The 23,536-nt window shown below is 37.5% G+C and overlaps 1 protein-coding gene across 1 annotated transcript; it reads left to right on the forward strand.

Annotated features, from left to right (window-relative positions):
• On the forward strand, window positions 1–23,318 carry LOC101890992 (protein MON2 homolog). Its single transcript, XM_005178865.4, has 19 exons — window positions 1–463; window positions 5,854–5,985; window positions 6,153–6,644; window positions 10,240–10,804; window positions 10,878–11,019; window positions 11,173–11,299; window positions 11,368–12,171; window positions 12,229–12,441; window positions 12,506–12,844; window positions 12,904–13,048; window positions 13,110–13,390; window positions 13,453–13,704; window positions 13,764–13,918; window positions 15,348–15,510; window positions 15,585–15,878; window positions 15,940–16,124; window positions 16,186–16,674; window positions 18,778–18,860; window positions 18,924–23,318. Exons 1-19 carry the CDS (start codon window positions 323–325, stop codon window positions 19,199–19,201), a joined length of 5,280 nt encoding a protein of 1,759 aa, XP_005178922.2. The 5' UTR covers window positions 1–322; the 3' UTR covers window positions 19,202–23,318.
• The last annotated feature ends 218 nt before the right edge of the window (window positions 23,319–23,536 follow it).

Below are 23,536 nucleotides of genomic sequence, written 5' to 3' on the forward strand. Positions count from 1 at the left end.
AATAAGACAGAAGAAGAAGAAGAAGCGAAAATTTTATTTTTCATACGCGTAAATAAGTGAATCGAATTGGATGGGAAAATACCTTTTTTCCCAGCGTTAAAATAGTAAATATATGGAAAATAAACACAAATGAATGCAATTCCAATGTAATGTAATCAAAATAAAGTGAAATATTTGGAAATTATCTGCTAATAAAGCAAGTTCGAAGAGAACAAAAAAAAAAGTGATTCAAGTCTAGCAAGAAGAAGAGAAAAAGAAAAAAGAACTGCGGCTCCATCCGAAGCAAGTGCAAGAAAAAAAAAAACAAACAAAAAACCAAAGTATGTCTTTTGTACGTACGGTTGGATCGGGCCCTGCTACCGGAGGAAATGCGGAATCCGTGCAAAAGTTTGTGGAAGCTTTGAGGGCTGACTTTAAAACACTATCATTGGAGACCAAAAAGAAATATCCACAAATCAAGGAGGTAAATGTGTTCCAATGGAATCTTGTGTTTTTTGGGAAATAATTTGTGGTGTAACATTAACGATGGGTGGTGTGGGACATAAGCATATATCCTTATGTTCTAATATGGTTTCCACTATGTATGTGCTTCATTATAACGTGGCTATTTCCCCCTACTCCCTTGAAGTCATGTTGTCGTTCTTTGGGTGGGGGTTGTAATCAATTAGGGTTGTTAATGTCTTGGTTTTTCATTCACAAAAACTAAAAGAAATTGAAGTGGTTGACAGGTGGGTGGGAAACTATTCCTAAGAACCAAAAAAAAAAAAAAAAAAAAACAGGTAACATGACATATGTGCCGGATTAGGTATAGCATTAAATAAACGACGAAATCAATTGCAGAATGTTTTAAAAACAAGTTTTTTCTTAAATCGATGCATTTGAAGGGGCTTCATTGGAGAATACTGACGATTCATAGTTTCCGGGGTACCTATTACAATTAAAAAAGTTAAACACCTTAGCTGAGGAAAGCTTCAGGAAGTATTCTCAAGTTATTCGTTAAACTAGTTCAGCTGTCTTTGTTCAAGAAAGTCTTATATTTAAGAATTGAATTGAATTGAATGAAGAATATGACAAAATCTAATAATAGTAGAATTACGTGTAAACATGTCCTCCTGCGTTAATGTACGGCAGCCGTATCAGGTGCATTCACTTGCAATTCTGTATCAGTATAGGTTAAGATTTCGATATACCCCCATGTTAATAAAATCAATGATTCGAAAATTCAATAATTTTCAGAAATGTCTGCATTTTGATTTTTCTAAACAAATTCTGTTGCAAAAAGGAGAAAACAGGTCCAGGGTTTGGACCCACATTTGAACGAATTTTCAACGATATTTCTTTGAATTGATATTTGTATACACAATTGATTTGTAGGAAGTAGTGCAGGACATAGCTGAGCACTCGGACAAATTTGCTGAATTTGGAGTCTGAGTCGAAAAAAATCGACATAGACTCCGGGTAGTAACATTTTTTCCTATAGGGTTTCCCATTTTTATACCCTACAACACCATGGATTGGGGTATTAAAAGTTTGAAGATGATGAAACTTTGGAGAATTTTCTCTGCCAATGACCTGCCAGACCTAAATGAGATCAATGTAAATGAAATAAAAGAGTTAAGGAATTTTGTTAAGGCGATCCTTCATTCCAGTCCAAAGGCTACAGAAACTTTACCGCAAATTATGGTGTTAAAGGGTATAAAATGTTCGGCCCAATCAATTGTAGCTTTTGCTCACTTTTTTTGTTAGCGTTGAAATTTCACTCAAGTCATAATAAGCAGAAGATATCTTGATTGAAGATCCACTATTTGAAATTGAAACGGTAGCTTCCAAATTCTTGATATGTTGAAACTTGTATATTTTGCATATTTACAGGACTAACGAGTTAAGTTAGGATAACTTAGTCAAATCGATGGGGAAGATATAAAATTAGTTTTTCAGAACAAATATTAATTTGTTTTTAGAGTCCTGCAGGGGTCGAAAGCTGATCAAAAATGAGACGGCTCCGCAACCCTGGTGGATATATAAGGTCGGAGAGCAAACCAATCTGAACCCATTCCACACCAGCTGATATTGGAATTAGCAACCAATGAATCAGTTGGTCTTAATTTCGAAACATAGAACAGTCTCATCGATCCGTAGATCAATCGACAGGGAAGTATCTCGAGCTAGTTCGTCAGCCACTTCATTCTCCACTATATTACTATGTTCTAGAATTCATGTATTTCAAAAGGGACTTTCTTGCTTTCAAGAATGACACATTTGATTTAATGTCCTGGTCCTTCGATATAACATAGTTCTCTTATCATTTTGGCTGCCTTCTAGATTGCAAGAATCTCCGCCTGTACATCGCTATAATTGTCATTAAGTTTATATGAGCATTTAAATATTAGATTTGGACAGCACCGGTGCCTTTATCCAACTTGAAACCATCTGTTTATATGGCCACACTAACCACAGGTTGTTCACCACCAAACCAAGGGTATCTTTTCGGTATCGTTACGTTAACGAAATTGAAGTCGATTTAGTGTAACTCCATCCAGTATTGGCAACGAAAATTGAACTATTTTGGAAGTGTTTGGGTAATGCGTTCTTTGGGAATATATGTCACTGTTACCTTTACTTCCCACAGACTGGGTACGAAGCACAACCTAAGACAAGCCTAAAAAATATCTCCTGTCCTTCTTCTACCTTAATTGCCACCATCATTGGGAACATGTGTCTCTCGGTGTTTACCGACGAATTGGTGTTGGGCCCGATAGGGTTACTCGGGTCGACTTTCCCGGGAGTCAACCCCTGACTAGAGGTCGAGGCATAACCTTGTTATTTGTATCCCACACTTCATCGTTATTTGAAGGGATTGAGGTCGACCATAGCAAAGCCTCTGTACCATGGCAATGACTCGGTAACTAAACCTGATTCGCAGTCGGTACCCTGGCTGCAAACCCGTAACAATGATGGATACGTTACGGGCCACTCCAGCGAAAGGGGTCCTCCTTATGTGGGGGGTAGCACAGAGTACCACTGATTCGCTCTTCAGTCTAAGAATCATTGGCACTCGGTATTTATGTCGAGACTCTCCACCCGCAGCCTTATCTAGTGGGCTTTCCACTATCCGTAACCTGTGGACGTGACCGATAGCAATCATCTATTCTCCCCGAAGGCGGAGAACGTCCCATCAGGTTTATTTGCTTTTTTGAGAGTATTGGACCAGTTACTTTTCAGACCAGAATCAGGTGCAGCCAGTGGAGAACTCCTAATTACATATGTGTTCATGATTTGTACATCTATTCAAATTAAACATGTCGGAATGAAATGAGATTATAATGTCTCCTTCAAAGGTTAGTAAGTTTTTATACCCTACACCACATAGTGGTAAGGGTATAATGTCTTTGTGCATTTGTTTGTAACATGGTGAAGAAAGCGAGATAGACCCATAGTTACTCTGGAGTATCTTCATAAAACCACTTTCTGAGTCTACTTATGCATGTCAGTCCGTCTGCCAATGTATTTTTGTGAACAAAATGCAGGTCGCACTTATGCGATAGAGCTGAAATTTTCCAAACAATATTTGTTTGAACCAAGGACGAACTCTTTTGAAATTGGTGATAATCGTATAAAATTTAGATATTGATTAGATTGTGCATCAAACGGCCAATATAAGTCTAAATGACCGGAATTTTCGTACATCCACCCGAATTCTGTCTAGAAGCAAGTACATCAAATTTGGTGAAAATCGGTTCAGATATAGCTATAGCTCCCATATATATGTTTCATCCGATTTGGGTTCTAAAGTCCTTACAAGCGTAATATGCATTTCACAACAATGATATTTGGTGCTAGATATCATATACAGCTCTGAAATAAGTGTATCAAATTTTGTCAAGATCGGTTCAGATTTGGATATAGCAACCATATATATCCTCAACCGATTTCGGGTTAATTGTGCACCAAATAGCCAATATTAGTCCAAATGACCTTAATTTTGGCATATGGGACCAAATTCAGTCTAGAAGCAAGTACATCAAATTTGGTGAAAATCGGTTCAGGTATAGCTATAGCTCCCATATGTATGTTTCATCCGATTTGATGTTTAAATCCCTAACATTTGTAATATGCATTCGGAAACAAAGTTATTTGGAATCAGATATCTTATAGAGCTCGGAAATACATCTGCAAAATTTTTATCAAGATCGGTTCAGGTTTGGAGATATCTCCCATATATATCCCTAATCCGATTTCAGGTTTTTTGTGCAAATAATGGTTAATATCAGCCCAAACGGAGTGAACCATTACCATTTACGTTACGTTACCATTTTGTGGAACTCGGCTCCGATGTATATTTTTATACCCTCCACCATAGTATGGAGGGTATATTAAGTTTGTCATTCCGTTTGTAATACCTCGAAATATACATTTTAGACCCCACAAAGTATATATATATATAAAATTCTATGTCGATTTAGCGATGTCCGTCCGCCTGACCGTCTGTGAAAATCACTCTAGCTTCCCAACGAAATCAAATGTGTATTATATCTGCAGGACTTTTGGTATTTGGTCATATACGTCCACGTTTTGGTATAGCCCCATATAATAGTACCTCCCTTTTTCGGTGGTGATTTAAGCGACATTATTCGACGGAAATGTTTCAAATTGGGTATTTTAAGTTCGTAATGGATAGCACAGCCTAAGACAGAAAATTCTCTGTGCAGGTCCACGTCTTCGTATAGCCCCAATATAACGGTACCTCCCGTTATGATGACTTTTGCGACATTGTTCACCGGAATTGTTTCAAATTTAGTATTTGAAGTTCGTAATGGATAGTACAGCCTATGACAGAAAATTGTCTGTGCTGGTCTTCGTATAGCCCCCATATAACGGTACCCCCGATATTCGGTACTTTGATGACTTTAGCGACATTATTCACCGGAATTGTTTCAAATTTGGTATTTGAAGTTCGTAATAGATACTACAGCCTATGACAGAAAATTGTCTGTGCAGGTCCACGTCTTCGTATAACCCCCATATAACAATACCTCCCAATATTCGGTATTTTGATGATTTTAGCGACATTATTCACCGATTTTTTTCCAGTTTCGCATTTGAATATTGTAATAGCTTATGACAAAAGTTGCATATGCAGGTCCAAGTCGTCGTATATACATTCGGTGTTTTTAAGCTTTTAACGAATTTTATTTTTATGAAAATTGCCAAATTCGTTCGAAATGGTGGAGGGTATTCAAAGTTCGGCCCGGCCGTACTTACAGCCTTTTTACTTTTTTTGTGGTACTATTCCACATTTGTCAAATTTTATACAATAGTTGTCAATTATTTCAGATACTCCATCATCATAAAATTGGGAAAGAATTGTCTTGCCATACATTTAGAATCTTTTGTATTTCATGTTGCATATTACATATTTCTTTTGTCCAAACTAACCTGTTAATCGATTTCAATTTTTTTTCTCATTACAACTTATAAATATCCTACGGCTTTTTATACAACCGACATCAACAAAATCCCTGTAGAGAAAAAAAAAGTTGATTTGCTATTTACAAAAATAAAATCTTGGTTATTCTTCTTCCCTTCTTCGGTAATCTAAGCATGCCACAACATAATAACCACAATATGTTTTGTTATGCGGCAGCTTATAAATAAATCAAACAGGGGGCAAAAACTTGACAGGGACCATACATCCACAAACACAACCCCAACCACACATTCACAAATATTTGTTGTGATGGCATTTGAGGCTGGTCTCTCGGTCGTTCGGTCGTCCTTTCATTTAAGCCGTTAAGCTATTGACATTATTAGTATTTTATGCTACATCCTTTTCTTTTCTTTCTCTTTTTGTAGTCATGTGAAGAGGCCATTTCCAAACTCTCAACAGCCGGCAGCAATCAACAACAATCAGTCTACTATACAGTCAATCAGATACTATATCCATTGGTACAAGGATGCGAAACGAAGGATTTGAAAATTATCAAAGTGAGTCATAGTTGGATACATAATCCATGTCATATTTCATAATTTTTATACCAATTTCAAGAGTTTTCATTCTTTTTTCTGGTCAAGCATTTTTTGAATTCAATTGCCTTGCTCTCTTATCTAATCGTTTTCTTGTTGTTGCATTTCTTTCCATGTGTTTGCCCCAGTTTTGTTTGGGCATGATGCAGCGTCTTATCACCCAGCAGGTGGTTGATCAAAAAGGTGCCCGCTACATAACCGACGCCCTCTGGATGTTAATGGAACACAACATTGAAGAAGTTAAAGTTTTACAAACCATTACCCTGCTATTGACCACCAATACGGTGGTGCACGGTGACACTTTGGCAAAGTCGTTGGTGTTGTGCTTTCGTTTACATTATACAAAAAATTCAACCATTGTCAATACAGCAGGTGCCACAATACGTCAACTGGTATCGTTGGTATTCGAACGAGTCTATTTGGAAAAAGATTCACTAACCAGTCTCCAGCAACGGGATGCATCGGGAAATGTGGTGGAAATTGATGCCACCGATACCAGTATCACAAGTGCTGGCGGTAATAGTGGCAGTGGTGCCGGGAGCGGGGTCTCAAGCTTATCATCATCAGGCGGCCCCAGTGAAATGTCAACATTTGCCTCAGATGCGTTTCTATTGTTTCAGGTATGTGTTTTTTTTTTTTGCCATAGAGAATGACGAAATGTGTAGTTTCTTATCAGTTCTACCCTATAGTTGTTAATTGTTAATCTGTGAAGGAGAAGGGAGAAATGTGGTTTTTCCAAGAATGCTACTTATCACTGACATTTTCAATTTGATTTGAAAATGTTGATAATAATTTAACGTTTACAAAGTTTAGATACCATTTGAACTTTTACTGCAGAGAATAAGTCTATGATTGATTTATGATTTTTAATTGTTCGGGTGTTAAGATTCTTTACATAGGAATGTTAAAACTAGAACTAACATCGTAATGTAATATTTCAGCAATTCGAATGTAAATACCGGTATTTTTCAAATTATTTAAAAAATTATAATAAATTCCAAAAACACCTAAAGTAAAAAAGAAAAGTGATGCAAAAGAGTTAGGAGATGGGAGGAAAAAAAATAAATAATTATATAAATAAAATCTGTTAAAAATTCTGTTAAAATCTTAAAAATACCGAATGTAGCCGTTATGTTAGGGTTTATACGACGAGTTAGACCTGCATAGGCAACTTTTGAATAATAATTTCGTTGAATAATGTGCTAGAATCATCAAAATATCAAATATGGGGAGGTACCATTATGTGGGGGCTATACCAAAACGTGGAGCTGCACAGACAATTTTCTAACATACGCTGTAGTATCCCTTACGAACTTCAAATACCAAATTTGAAACAATTCCGGTGAATAGTTTATCTAAAATCATCAAAATATCGAATATCGGAAGGTACCATTAAATGGGGGCTATACGAAGACGTGAACCTGCACAGACAATTTTCTGTCTTAGGCTGTAGTATCCATTACAAACTTCAATTACCAAATTTGAAAATAATCCGGTGAATAATGTCGCTTAAATCACCAAAATACCGAAAAAGGGAGGTACCTTTATATGGGAGCTGTACCAAAACGTGGACCTACATAGCCCATTTTCAATACCAAAAGTCCAGCAGACATAATATACATTTGAGTAAAATTTTATCAAACTACTTCATTTCGTTCGGAAGCTAGAGTGATTTCCACAGACGGACGGACATCGCTAAATCGACATAGAATTTTATGCTGATCAAGAATATATGTACATTATGGGGTCTAAAATGTATATTTCGAGGTGTTACAAATGGAATGACAAACTTAATATACCCTCCATACTATGATTTCCTCAGACGGACGGACATCGCTAAATCGACATAGAATTTTATGCTGATCAGGAATATATATACATTATGGGGTCTAAAATGTATATTTCGAGGTGTTACAAATGGAATGACAAACTTAATATACCCTCCATGCTATGGTGGAGGGTATAAAAATATGGAAAACGCCAATTTAACTTTGACAGTTTCCTCGATATAGAGAAGGGACTTTTAACAATGTGAAGCTGGAGTTGATCCATAATGCTATCTATGTCGCTGATATTTCCTCTATACCGATTAAATGGATTTGTAGAATGTTAAAAAGCAGGATAATCAATTCGTGCTTGGAAGAGAGTTCCATTAGGAAAACTGTCAGCAGGAAGGCGTTCTCTTACCCCTGCTTTGGCTTCTGGCGATTAACGAATTACTTGTGAGCTGACCTAATGCAAGATGCACCAGTACAGTTGTTTGGTTGAGCATTTGACAATGGTCTGTGGGTAAACCCTGCATAGACAACTACTATTCACTAGGAAACTCAAAATACTTCAATTTTCGCTACCAGCAGCGTTAAAAATGGAGCAAGAACATAGAGGAGCGTTCTAAAAAGGCTCTCGTTGCATTCTATTCGGGCAGAAACGCCGTAGGGAAGAGCTGGGGCTTAGGCCATAAGTCGTATACTGGTCTTACCAGTTCTGACATATGTTTGCCTCGTCGGGTGGCATGCGATTAAATCCAGGACACTCTTGTTCAAATTAAGCACAGAACGTGTAGAGCTTTGCGTAATTACTGAGAAACGGAGGCGAACCCCCTCTGGACGGTCTGGTCAAATATACAGACTGCTCCAAGATGGATGAAGGCACCGGTAATGGCATATTCCGGCAATCCATTCATGCAAACATAATGTCAATTCTAGCGTTTTTCAGGCGGAGATTCTTGCAATCAAGAAATCAGTCGAAATAGTAAGAGAACCAGTGACCCCGAGTATACCCTAACGCGTTATGAGCGACCAATAAATAACAATTATTAGCACACCATGTGTTGTTAGAGCGGGACAACAGTTTTTTACAAAATGCGAGCGTAGTCTAAAAATAGGGTCATGAGCAAATTTTTCATTAATGGTGTGGGCCAGTTCTCGAACGTCTTAGTTTGAGAAAATTCAGACTTGATCAGATGCTTTGGCTTCTTAAGTGCTTTATCACGAGATCTTCTCGAAGTCAGGATCGCAGAACTTCACATATCCTTCTTTACCTTGAAATAGGTTTTTTAAAGCAGATTCGACTTCGAGATTCGACTTTCTGCAGAGACTTCAGTGTTTGTACGGTTTCCGGGTACCGGTACTAGTTTTTCCTTCTCTTTACCCTTCCAATCAGAACATTCTGTCTCGAGAGAGGGGACTGACCGTCTTGGTTAGAGAAAATTCAGACTTGATCAGTAGCTTCCGCATCTTAAGTACTTTATCACGAGATCTCCTCAAAGTCAGGGTCACAGAACTACACATATCCTTCTTTACTTTTTAATCGGCTGCTTAAGGCGGATTCGACCTTTCTGCAGAGACTTCAGTGTCTGTACGGTTTCCGGGTACCGGTACAAGTTTTTTCTTCCCTTCACCCTTCCAATCAGAACATTCTATTTCGAGAGAGGGGGCTGATGAGCTGCTGCGAACGTTTAACCCTCAGAGGAGATGCATCTGATTTGAGTTTAGTGCTGTATGGAAAATCATCATGTTGTTCATATCCTCTGGTAAGGAGTTGTTTTTCTGTGTCCGGCTATGAAATTCGGGTCGTTCGATTTTTTTTCATTATTGATGTGAGGCCACCATTTGCAGTTCTTGAGTACATGCCTGGTTTGGATTGAATTTTGCTCAGATGCTTGGGTTTTTGGGTTCTTTACCCTGGAAATGACAGGTTTAGGTAGATTCGGCCTTTCAGACGAGATTTCAGTGTCTGTCCGGTTTTTGTTTACCGGTGCCTCTTCTCACTCTTCATATAAGAACATTCTACCTCGAGAGAGAGACTGGGCTTATCAACTGCTGCCGACGTTTAAGTGGAGAGAACTATCCAGGTTTAGATCAAGGCCTGCACCCTCTTTAATTAAATTTAAAATTACCAACAATTTTGTGGGGTGGCCCAACTGACAAAAAATTAAATTTTCAGGATAAATTTCCTAAAAACTTTAACATTTCCAAGGATGCCCGGCCCCCGGGTCCTTCCCTGGCTATATCGATGGTGTGAGCCACCATTTGAAGTTCTTGAGGGGTGTGGGTTGAGACTTGCTCAGATGCTTGGGCATTTCAAGTACTTAATAACGAGACCGCTGTGAATTCGGGGACATAGAACCACACATATCCTTCTTTACACTGGAAAATTAATTTCATTATCCAATTTTCTTTTGATTCTAAATTCTATCATCTAATCTATTTGCAGGATCTTGTCCATTTGGTAAATGCCGATCCACCATTCTGGCTTGTTGGCATGAATGAAATGACCAGAACTTTCGGTTTGGAACTGCTCGAGGCAGTGCTGACAAATTTCAGTGCTGTATTTCATGAGAATCGTGATTTCCGTCTGCTACTGAAAGAACGTGTCTGTGCCCTGGTCATCAAACTATTCTCGCCCAATGTCAAACATCGTTCTTTGCCAACACAAAATGCAAATGGCAATACCACAACTACCAGTGATAAACCCTACTTCCCCATTAGCATGCGTCTGTTGCGACTTGTGGCCATACTCATACAAAAATATCACACAATATTGGTGACAGAATGTGAAATCTTTCTTTCGCTGATTATCAAATTCTTAGATCCCGACAAGCCCCATTGGCAACGGGCCCTGGCGCTGGAGGTAATACATAAATTGGCCACCAAACCATCATTGGTTGCATTCTTTTGTAAATCATACGATTGTAAAAATCACGCCACAAATATTGTACAAGATATGATCACGGCATTGGGTACATATGTTCGCTACTCGTTGATAAATTCTGCGGCATGTAAGTTGAGAGGACATTTTTGGAAGTAGTATTGAAGAAATAACATGAACTTTTTCACGCTTCTTTCTTTCAGTGCTGAATGGCCAACAAAACGGAGCCGTCCAATTGAATACTTTGACCGCTCATAACTCGAATAATCAATGTGGTTTCGTTTTCCGTGGAGCCTATATGCCTTTGGTGGCCACATTCCCACCGGGCATATCTAAAGCTGTTTAGTAAGTATGGTTTTCGACTTCTTTGGCATTATTGTAATTTGATGAATAGGGTCTTATGTTTTTGGAATACGATTCATGTTTTCTGTCATACAAACAGGAAAGAATTATTCTTCAAATATTTTTTGAATAATTCACGTTCCATTTTTATTTCAGTTTAGAGATGTTAGATAAACAGGAGGCACCTCAAATTCCGGACAGTTATGGAATTTCAGTGGCATATGCGGTTCTCTTGGATATAACTCGTTCCATAGGCGGAGTTATTCAAAGGACACCTGAAATGGTATGTCGTGTAAAGATACATACACTGTTGAGAGCGGTGTCATATCATATCTCTTTTACCTTTTCCAGCATCCCACTCACAACACGGCTGTCATTACGGAAGAAGAACATAAACCCTTGTGTCTACAATTGATCAATTCCAGCTGGTCTGGTTTATTGTCCGCCTTCGTACCGCTTGTAGACGCCTCCATTGATGAGGCCACCACCGATAATATTCTCAAGGCTATGCAAAACTATGCCGCCCTGTGTGGCATTATGGATCTTTTGAATCCGCGTGATGCTTTTATTATGGCCATTTGTCGTGCCTCTTTCCCACCCCATTATGCCATGTCGATTTTTGCCAATAACCCACATATGGATGTTGATCTCAGATGTCATACACGTTCGAATAGCCAAGATCTCAATAATCAATTTATGAGTTCGTGCAATGAGTCCGGTGATTTTCGTCAACAAATTGTGGCAGTGGGAACACCACTGCCCAGTGCTTCCCTGCCGCATAGTGTAATGCAGGCTCCGGTTATGTTGACCACCAAAAATTTACAATGTATGCGTGCCATACTGTTTTTGGCCCACAGCAATGGTAGCATTTTGGGCACTTCATGGCACATTGTGTTGCAGACGCTGCAACATTTGGTGTGGATTTTGGGTCTGAAACCATCGACCGGTGGTAGTTTGCAGGCATTTCCCAAACCCGCCGTTGAGGCTAATGTGGGCATACAGACAGCTGTTATGGCCGATTTACCCGTTCTATCACAAATGTTGAGTCAACTTTTTGAATCTAGCCAGTATTTGGATGATGTGGCGTTACATCATTTAATTGATGCTCTTTGCAAGCTATCGCATGAGGCTATGGAATTGGCATATGCCAATAGGGTAAGTACCATTACATCTATAGGTTTTGTTAAATTCTAAAACCTGTTGGTTTTTCAGGAACCTTCATTATTTGCGGTGGCTAAGCTTTTGGAAACGGGTCTAGTGAACATGCCACGCATAGAGGTGTTGTGGCGTCCCTTGACTAATCATTTACTAGAAGTGTGCCAACATCGTCATATTCGAATGCGGGAATGGGGTGTGGAGGCCATAACCTATTTGGTTAAATCGGCATTGCAATACAAACATAGCCAGCCGTTAAAGGAGAATATGGTAGGACTTCATGTGGTTTACATAAAAATGGAATATTTATTTAAAAACACTTCCTATTTTGCAGAATCTTCAAACCATGCTTTTAAATCCTTTGTCTGAACTATCAACTGTACCCCATGCAGATGTTCGTCAACGTCAGCTCGATTGTGTTTTACAAATTTTAAATGGTGCGGGAGAAATTCTCTCGTTTGGCTGGCCTGCCATTATAGAAATCATTGGAGCCGTCAATGAACATCATGGCGAGCCATTGATACGTACTGCATTCCAGTGTCTACAATTGGTTATTACCGATTTCTTGACCGTAATGCCGTGGCGTTGTTTGCCCTTGTGCATTTCCACAGCAGCTAAATTTGGTTCACAAACCCAGGAGTTGAATATTTCCTTAACAGCTATTGGTTTGATGGTGGGTTTTCTCTTGTGTAGAGGTGACAATTTGGAAATTAAAATGCCTTTTTCTTTCAGTGGAATATTTCGGATTTCTTTAATCAAAATCAAGACAAATTGATGTCAGCCCAGGTGGATGATAGCACAATATTGCCCGATTTTCCGGGCACTGTTAAAATGCCGCAATTCGATAAGCTGTGGATGTGTCTCTATGCCAAATTGGGTAGGTGGTTTTTCCCTATTTGTATTTCTTGTATTATTGAAATTTTTATTATGCCCAACAGGTGAGCTTTGTGTGGATTCCCGTCCTGCTGTACGCAAATCGGCTGGCCAAACTCTATTTTCAACAATTTCTGCCCATGGTAGCCTTTTAAATCCTCCCACATGGCAGGCTTTGGTATGGCAAGTTCTATTCCCTCTGCTGGACAATGTACGTGCCCTTTCCAGTTCGGCTAGCAATGAAAAAGTTGATGCCAGTGGTAATATATTAATACATCATTCCCGCAATACAGCCCAAAAGCAATGGGCTGAGACACAAGTATTAACTTTATCTGGAGTTTGCAGAGTAAGTATTTGGGTTTTTAGTGGTGTTTGAAAAATTTAAAGTCATTCGCCTACTTCCTTTAGGTCTTCAATACAAAGCGTGAATTGATACAAATGTTGGGAGATTTCGATCGGGCATGGTCTTTAATTTTGGAATTCATACAAAATGCTGCTCTGAGTAAAAATGGTGAAGTTTCATTGGCTGCTTTAAAATCGCTTCAAGAGATTATGTATCACAATTCAGAGCCTAAAGTTGCAAGCAAACAGGAAACAGCTTCTTCTACATCGAGTACAGCTGGAGATAGAACAAAACTAAAAGATGAAGAAATTTGGAATGTAAGTGGCTACCATAGTTTCATTTATCTGTTATTAAATTGGATTTTACTGTGTTTCAGATTGCTTGGAAGATTTGGTTAAATATCGGCATGGAAAGTACAAAAATGACAAAATCTCAGGAATCATCACAAGATGAGTTCTATGTACCCAGCCAGGCCTATTTGACAGCTTTAATACAAATCTTTCCTGCGATATTTCAACATATACAAAAAAGGTAAGTCCCACCACAACGGTAGGCTGTACACATATATGGCACACTGTAAAAGTAGTCGACGCCAAGGAAAGTATTCATTCATCTTATTTTATAAGATATCTGAAAACATTCTACAATTTCGTATAGTTTGAAAGTTGCGACGCATCCAAACAAATTGTGATTAAAACCTATTATCCTTGGCCTAGATATACGAACTGTGTTGCTGAATTTCATCAACAATTGGTCGCTCTTTTACGATCGTCCAACTTAGCCACGTTGTTTGAGGATGTAGAGAGAACTACCCTCCGGCCAAGTTTGAAACGTTGGATAAACCACTAATATGTGTGGACGCCAGTTGTACGTGATCTGCGGAAATGAGAACCGAGCTGATTCGGTTCGGTGGGGTAGTTCCGACCACGAACTACCCCAAGATCCTAGGGGTTAAATTCGACAACATGTTCAAGAGGCCACAAGGTCTCACTTTTCAGCACATGGACTGTGGAGATGAGGCTATGGTGGGTTGATGGTGTTGTAATTCCGACCACTAATTACCCCAAGGTCTTAGGGGTCACATTCGATAGCCTTTTCAAGTCGTCCGCGCATACCGCAGCTATCAGCGACAATATTAGAAGTAGGAACAAAGTTCTCAAGGCAGCACATTAGGAGCTGATAAGGATTGTTGACCTCTTAAAGGGCGATAGGCCGTTCTGGGGTAAACTATGCGGCTCCGGTTTGATCCGCCAATGTTAGTGCTACGCAGTGGAAAAATATCCAATCTTGCCAGAATGCCGCCCTTAGAACCGCAACAGGGTGCCTCCTCATGACACCTTTCGACCATCTACATGAAGAGGTGAAGGTCTTGTCGATAAAATGCTGTCAATGCAATACCTGCTTGGGTGTTACAGACAGAGCCATCCGAATCACCATCTGGTGGATAGGAAAGACCTTCATGATCTAGAAAGAGAGATGCGGAGGTAAAAGGGAGTCTCTAGATCAACAGGCCTATCAAGCAGGACTGAATGGTATTCACTTTGACGCGGTCACAGAAGTCTTGCAAGGATATAGAGTGATTACAGTACTCAGAGCCCATTCCCCTACCATTTCATATGGAGTGCGAGAGTTGGCCCTACAAACCCGAGTAGTTTGACACAATTAAAATCCAGATGCCTCAACTCGTATTGGGTCCGCATTGACAGCCATGTACTGTGCCCAACATGTGTCATAGGTCCACATGACACGTTATACCTCTTTTACTGTCAATCTATACAGGTTTCTTCGTGCTTGGGGTTGGACTTAGAAGCGGAATCAGAACTGCTACAACAACAAATATTGTTTTGCAAATTGTGATATTCTCTCATTAGTTTTTAATTTATTTGTCATTTAATGATGTTTATATGCTTTTGTTTTCAATAATACGTTGCATTTCTAAATTTTTCTTTATTATTTTCAGATTCAAACAATCTGATTTTGAGAAATTCTGTACAGTATTGACTAATGCAGTTTGTATACCCGTACAAACCGAAGCAGTTCCTTATATAATGTCCTCAGTGTCCGATTCATTGTTAACGCCATTACATGATAGTATACTCGAGTGTATGGAATTAATACAAAAGGTAAGTATTTTGGTTTTTGGAGATTTGTGTTAACCACCAGTTTTTATTGATTTTTTCTACATTCCTTTATCTAGGAGGCTACCAAAGAAGATTCCAATTTAAGTCGCATGATTCCTGCTATATTCCGTCAATTACTGGTATTCAGTAAATTTGCCTGTACGCCACCGTCTCTACATATTGCTGAGCAACATAATAAATATTCCAAAACAACGAATCACTATGGAGGTAACAATAGTTCGGTGGAAGTTGTTAGCATGAATTATATACCATTTGGCGAGAAATCCATTAGTATTTGCGTTAAGCTATACCAATGTACAGCCACTGAGGAATCTGTTATGCAGGAACACATTTTGCATGAAATCATTAAGGTATGTTCTCTAAAAATGTGTTTTGTTTTATGTTTTTAAAATCTCTCAATAATATTTCTAGGCTTTAAGAACTCCCCTGGCCATGAAATACAAATGTTTGTCGTCGAGTACATGGAAATTGGCCATCTCAAGTTTAATCACAGTACTGCATACAGGTCTCAAAGTAGCTAGAGCGAAATCAAATTACTTTACTGGCATGTGGGATGATTTAGCAGACACACTTGATAAATTCCTATTTCCTCAAAGGTAAGAATTTGATTGTGATGAAAGGATAATGTAATTAAAAAACTCCCTTCCCCTTTGGCAGTGTCTGCACCATTGAAGATCGTGGCCTTGAAGAAATCGTGTTGGATGAAACCATTGACTGTCAAGTTATTGAACTATTACGTGACGAAGTTTTGCCTTACGCCCATGAAATGCCTCACCAGTTTATAATGCAAATTGTTGTTCTACTCAACAAAGGTTCCATACATTCCGCCTCCGATTCGAATATTTGTTATGAATCCGATTGGAAGCTACGCGAAATATTTGCCAAGACATGTTTTGAGACATTGCTGCAGTTCTCTCTGTTGGATGATAATTGTAATAATAATCGTTCGTCGGTATCGAGTACGGCCAGTCCATCGACAGCTGCTGCAAATGCATTAAATGCCAATATTGCCAATGCTGTTGGTGGTGCAGGTGGCAAAGATTTTGCTGGTCGTTTAGCGGTAACGGCATTGCTACATCGTTTCCAAGAGGTATTGAAACGTTTCAACGATGACGAACGTCAAAGTGGGAAGTGTCCATTGCCAAGGTAAGTTAAAAAATTAATTTATTGTTAAATGAAACGAAGTAGTTTTCCACATTTCTTTATACCCAAGTTGTCAGGTGTAGTTCCAATATCAGTGTTTTATATAAAGACAATATTTATTTAGCAGGGGACACCATTTCGAAACAATTTTGCTTTTTGGCTTTCTTTTTCTTCCTCGCAGCATTTTTAGCGGCGGGTCCATCGTTGTTTTTCCTTGCTTTTAAGTACCTCTGGTTTTTAAATCTCGGAGACCTTCTTTAAAGTCTTCTTTGTTCCAGTCTCCTCTAATAACACCTTTCCAGATGAGTAGGGATTTTCCGCAGTTGTCGCCTTTTTTGAGGCTTCGACCGATTTTACCACTGGTCTGCATTTGGGAATACTACTTATCGGGCATTCCTTTAGTGTTGCGTTAGGATATGTCCTCTCGAACTTCAGGCTTTGATGGATCCCCATCGGCATATCGATATGCCTTATAATACCCTACGCTACAAGGTGGTCAGGGTATTATGTCTTTGAGCATTTGTTTGTAACAGGCAAAAGGAAACGAGATTGAACCATAGTTCTTTTTAATGATCTGCATGGAATCACATTCTGAGTCGGTTTATGTATGTCCGTCCGTCCGTCTGTCCATGTATTCTTGTAAACAAAGTACAGGTCGCATTTATTGCCCGATCCAGATGAAATTTTGCACAAGTCGTTTATTTGACCCTAGGATGAACCCTATTGAAATTGGAATAATCAATCAAAAAAAAAAAAAAGATATAAATCCCATATATATCTTCGTCCGGGTTGCCTTTTATTGTGCACCATACGTGTAATATCAGCCCAGATACTAACAAATTAATCTTGAAAATAAGTATACAAAATCGGCTCAGATATAGCTATAGTTCCCACATATATTGTTCATTCGAATTGTTAGCTTTGTCGTCCGCAGCCGTAATATGCACTCTGCAAAGACGATATTTGGGGAAATATATCAAATACAGCTCAGAAATATCTTTGCTATTTTATTTTTCAAGATCGGTTCAGATTTGGATATAGTTAGATATATATCTTCGTCCGATTTGCCGTTTAACATTCCGCAATATTCCACTCGCTTCGCCGGGAATGAGCTCGGGGTAAAGCCATTGAAATTCCAAAATGTGCAAGAACTTTCACCGCAACAGAAAGAAAATAGACTCAAAAGAGCTAAAGAGTTGCTTCGCTTGGCCGAAAGTGGCGAACTGCCAAATTTGGTTTTATCCGATGAGTTTGTAAACAAACAAAATTATCGTGTTTACTTGCCAAAGAGGTCAGCTGAAAATGTCCACCTTCGGTTGGCCACCAAAACTCAAGCGCCTTCCATGGTGATGGTGTGGGCCGCAATAACAGCCGATGGTCACTCTCCGCTCGTATTAATCAACCATGGCATCAGATTAAATGCCGAATATTATCGCGAAAATATTCTGGAGGGTGTATTAAAGCCTTGGGCACGCAAACATTTTGCCCGCAGACCTTGGACATTCCAACAGGACTTAGCATCATTGCACTTAGCACGCGCCACCCAAGAATGGTTACAAAATGAGGTTCCTCGCTTCATTTCCAGCGCAGAATGACCATCAAAATCTCCGGATACCAATCCTTTGGACTATTGTGTCTGGAGTAGTTTGGAAAGCACGGTTTCAAGGCCATAATTCGTGCCAAAGGTAACCAATTCGAACAAATCTAAATTTATTCTAAAATATGATGCTTTTTCCGGCATTGTGTGCTTTCACTCAATGAATTTTAAAAAATAATAAAAATTATGGCGTTTGACTTTGTTGCAGTTTTTTTTATCTCACCCTGTATATATGAGGTGTTTTAGTAGGGTAGCCAGGCGATGCTTTTGGAAAACCAATAGACAATAACGGGATCTAGAGAGTTCCTATCTCCCAATTGCCAATTAGTTTCTGTCTCCTGTTTGATAACATTGAGTATCTGCATAGTAGGTGTTCAATCGTCTCTACCTCTTCTTACAATCTTATTCAATTTTGAGATCAGATATCTGATACTCCAGTCAGTATGCCTACTGCTATCCCTAGTCCTTTCTTAAGCCCTTGTTAATTTCTATTGCTTTTTATTTTTCAGATTCCGCCTTTCGGAAATCTCCTTTGTTTTAAAAGCAATTGCCACATTGGTTATATCCATGAAAAAGGCGCCGGCATCGAAAGGTTTGTAAATTTTTATAAACCAATAAAAACAACAAACTAATACTATGTGTTATATTTTTGCAGTAAATAAACCCGCCTGGGATCAATTAATTGGTCTCTATCCATATTTGGTAGATTGTACAACAACAACATCACCCGAAGTGTCACGTTCATTACGGGAGGCTCTTTTACAGTACACAGATTTGTTGCATGCACCAAAATATTTTAACAATAACAACAACAACAACAACAACAATGTCGACAATACTGCAACATCATCGTCATCCTCAAATATACAATGTGTCACATCATCCTCCTCAGTGTCAAACGAGACACAGCAACACACCAATGGTCCAGAGTAAAACGGAATGAAAAGCAAAATAGAGGTTTGTACTGACTTGATCAGAGACAGAGAAAAATAAAACGAGAAAAATAAATACAAAATATATTTGAAAATATGAAATAATAGGGATATGCTTTATATAAATGAAAATGTAGTTAAAAAAACGCCTACCAGCAAATGTGTACATGCTTGCATGTACTTCGCGCATAGAAAGAGAGAGACTCGTAATATTTATTCATACATTCACATATAACAATATACAATTATACACATATTTAAAAAAAGAGGAGAGAAATAATCAAATTTAAGTTTTAAACAACAATAATTTTTATTCCAAAACAATATTATACTACATATATACAAACTCAAAATGTGTGATTTGTTAAAACAAAACAAACGAAATAAATATCATTTGCTACATAAGGTGTGCTTTTTATAGAATTTCATTTTGTTGTTGGTTTTCCCATATTTATTGATTTTGTTTTGTTTTAACTCTCCACACTACAACTATAAAAATAACTATGCAATAAATCAATTATTTACATATATTTATATTCATAGTAATTATGCAAAATGTCCTAATCATAACTGTGGAAAACCTCAAGATTTTTGGCGTTCCAAAACAAAAGTGAGCTTTCTTTAACTCATGCTGTATTATCGTCGACCAATGAGTTGTTTTCAATTAGAACCCAGTCATCTAAAATAGAAGAATTTCTTGCTTTATTTGGCCATGATTGGATTAAACCAGTTAGTGTCCAAAGAACCCCGCAGACTATTCGGGAGTTAACACTAGAAACAAAACATCAATCCATAAATGATTTGGAGGTGTAATTATTCCACTCGAATCTGAAAATGAGACGAGTGTGGAAAGTTCAAATGTAAAAGAATGGCAAAAACAAAACTATAATAATGAAGTTGTGATTCTTCAGGATGTTTTAAATTATATAGCTTTAGAGAGCCTTTGGAAGATGAGCTGATTATCTATGACGCATGTCAAAGAAACCGGTAATAAATAAAAAGTGTGACCAAAAAAGTATCCTCAAAGGGGAAAATATAGAGAGAATTGGAAAATTTAGAAATAATTTGATAGATTTCTTGGCAAATAATTTAAAAGATTTCCTGGCGAATTATTCTAGTCCTTGATGAATTAAATCCTATTTCTTGAGTATTTCTTACAACAACAAATAAGAACTATAGACCTAACCTGTAAACATTCTTCTCCATTTTACCATAGTCTACAAGGTTTTGTGTTTACAATTTTTCCCAAAAAAAAAAAAAAAGAACTGGATTAGCAAAGCGTAGTCCAACTAGAATGTAATATAAATTTTGATTAATTGAATAATCCAAATACCGATTATCAAATATTATGGCCAGGAATGCTTTCATCTTCTAAAAAAAAGGGTAGTACGAGTAACAAGAGTTGCAGCTATAAAATTGCGAAGATACCGCACTGACCGAAAGACTTTAGTACTATAACAGATTCCAACTTTGCCAAGGATGATTTGCAAAAAGAGAGAATACGGTCAAAACATGCTTCATCGAAATAACGGTTTGAGACCCTAGGTCCCTTTCCACCAAATCCGTTTCAGGACCTTTAGAGTCGATCTAGCAGCCCATCTGTCTGGCTGGTGGGCACGTTAACTCTCGAAGGAAGTACGTGTACAAATTGGTACCTAGGTTAGGTTAAATAACGGTTTGAGACCCTAGGTCTCTTTCGACCAAATCCGTTTCAGGACCTTTAGAGTCGATCTGGCAGCCCATCTGTTTTGCTAGCTGGCAATTTAACTTTCGAAGGGAGTATCCAAATCGGTACCTACGTTAGGTTAATGGATGCGTGGTTGTTTGAACAACCACACCACTCGGTGACCTGCTGGTCCATTATTAATTTGTACCTAAGGGATAATCCAAATGTCTACAATCTTTCCAATATTTGTATAAGTGCTAGGTCAGCTGCGAAAATTAACAATCTCGGATCACTTCTTCTAGTACCTCCCCCACAAAGGGACAAAATGTTGAAAAATCATATCTTACAACTCTAACTTTGCACATCCCAATATTCCTACCAACACAAGATCTGTTGTGAAGATGACCCGTCAAAGGGTCTATCATTTTGAATAAAAATAATGATCATAAAATGCGAAAATGAGAAATAAGAGATGATAATGTCCAAGACGAACTTTAGGGTTTCTATTTCCCACCTGCCAAATAGCCTATGTCTCTTATTGGATAACATGGGACATGTACAAAGTAGATGTTCAATCGTCTCTACCTCTTCTTTATCTTCACATAGGCTACAGTAATCAGGAACACAGTTGTCCCATTTTGAGGTCAGATATCTTCTAGCATAGACCTACTAAATGATAGAAGCTAGTTTGTTCACCGTCTAGAGATTGCCGGGCAGATATCCTGCAACCGGTTTCCAAGTGCCATCTTCTTCTAGCTTTTCTTTTTTGAGAGATTTTTGATGGTTTATCGGCCTCATCAATCGGTATATCATTCACCTGGGATACGCCTCGAGCTACTAATTCATCAGCCACTTCATTTCCTACTATATTGCTATGCCAATCAGCCATAGGTTAGGTTAGTTTAAAGGATGCGCGGTTGTAAAAACAACCACTCCACTTGGAGACCTTTTGGTCCATTGTGTTCAACCTAATTAAGAAGCTAGGAGAATAGGATAGAGAGAAGAAAAGAAAATGAATAGTGAAGAAGTGAGAATCAGTATAAAGAGTACAGAAGTTAGTAGGTTTGCATCCACGGTGTACCGACGTGTCCTCCTTTGCCATTTTAGTCCTCTGGCTAACTGAATCAGCCAATAAGGCATAGATGTAATGTAAATATGGGATGTGACACATTTTATCCTTTGGTCAAACCACAAGGCTTTTACAGCATCAATCCTATTTGAGCATATTTGCAATTAGCCAATTTGGGCCAAAGTATGTTTCTGAAACTTCCTTTATAACACTGCTAATTGCGAGTTAGGAATTTCAATAATACAACTCTTGTCGATAAAAGGGAAGTGACAATTCTTCGCCATTAGGTCATTACAGCATTTGAAAATTCGTTATTGCACTTTCAAAATCCGAATTGAAATTTGTAAAATATTTCTTAAAGTTTCGCCCCAGCCACAGTTGTGATTACCAAATATGTACTAAAAACAAACAATAGCAACAAAATACGACGAAAATTAGAGTATAATTTTTTTTTTAATAAAACTTTACATAGATGATATACATGCATATATACACACATATAAATAATAATAATACTTATTAATATTTGGAAATTTTACCTTTTAACCAACAAAAACCAAACTCCAAAGAAACGAAAATCCAATACAAAAAGAGAATCTTAAACAAAGAAGATAACGCATTTTATTGAAACTGAGAAAATAATGAAGAAAATGTACCTTTTCCATATATTTTATTCTATTTTTTTATTTTTGGTCTTTCTAATAATGTATACAAACCATATATAAATATATAACAAAAAAACTTTAGAAATAAAAAAAATCTAACAAAAAAAGACAATTCTTATATAATTATCATTATTATAATAAAACACGTTTATAAAATATATTATTAAATAAAAAATATTTATTATTATTATTGAAATGGAATTTCTGTTTGTTATCACTAAATAAAAGAAATAAATAAATGTTTTAATAGTATGTATCTTATTTACATAAAAAAAAAATTCCAAAGTATTGATAATAATTATTTAATAATCTTTGTTCTGTTTCCTATTTGTTTTGACTCGATTTCAATTTCTTTGTTTTTTTTTTTTGTATTATCTTAAAGAGTAATCCTGTAGTCGTTTTTGTGTATTACATTTTTAAGAATATATATTTCTTATACGCATATTTGTATAGTTTAACAAATCAAAAACAACATAATATATATACACTAACACTACAATTACTCCAGTGCATATATAGATACATACACTAATATACACATAATGAGGTCAAATGTAACCTCAAAGTAATATTCTGAACACATAAAATTTACATGTTTTAAAGTAAACAACTACCCGAATTACAAACAAAAAAGAATCTTTGTAGTGAACGTTTTTATTGTAATAATAAAGAAGAGGAAGAATAAACAATCAATAAAGTTTTAAACCCCAAAATATAACTGTCTTTCTTATATCGATGTATGTATATTTTAAGTTGCCAAGCGGAACATGTGGAATTAAAGAAAACTTCTTTAAATAATAAAAAAATTGTTTAGAAAATATTCAAATTAAGGTGTTTTCAAAATGCTTATTGCAACGTATGCATCTACCAAATCTACGCGCGTGCTGAGTGTGATGGTGCTGAGTCCTGTTGGAAAGTTCAAGGTCTGCGGCCAAA

Source organism: Musca domestica, unplaced genomic scaffold (assembly GCF_030504385.1).
Source record: "Musca domestica strain aabys unplaced genomic scaffold, Musca_domestica.polishedcontigs.V.1.1 85, whole genome shotgun sequence".
NCBI classification, from domain to species: Eukaryota; Metazoa; Arthropoda; class Insecta; order Diptera; family Muscidae; genus Musca; species Musca domestica.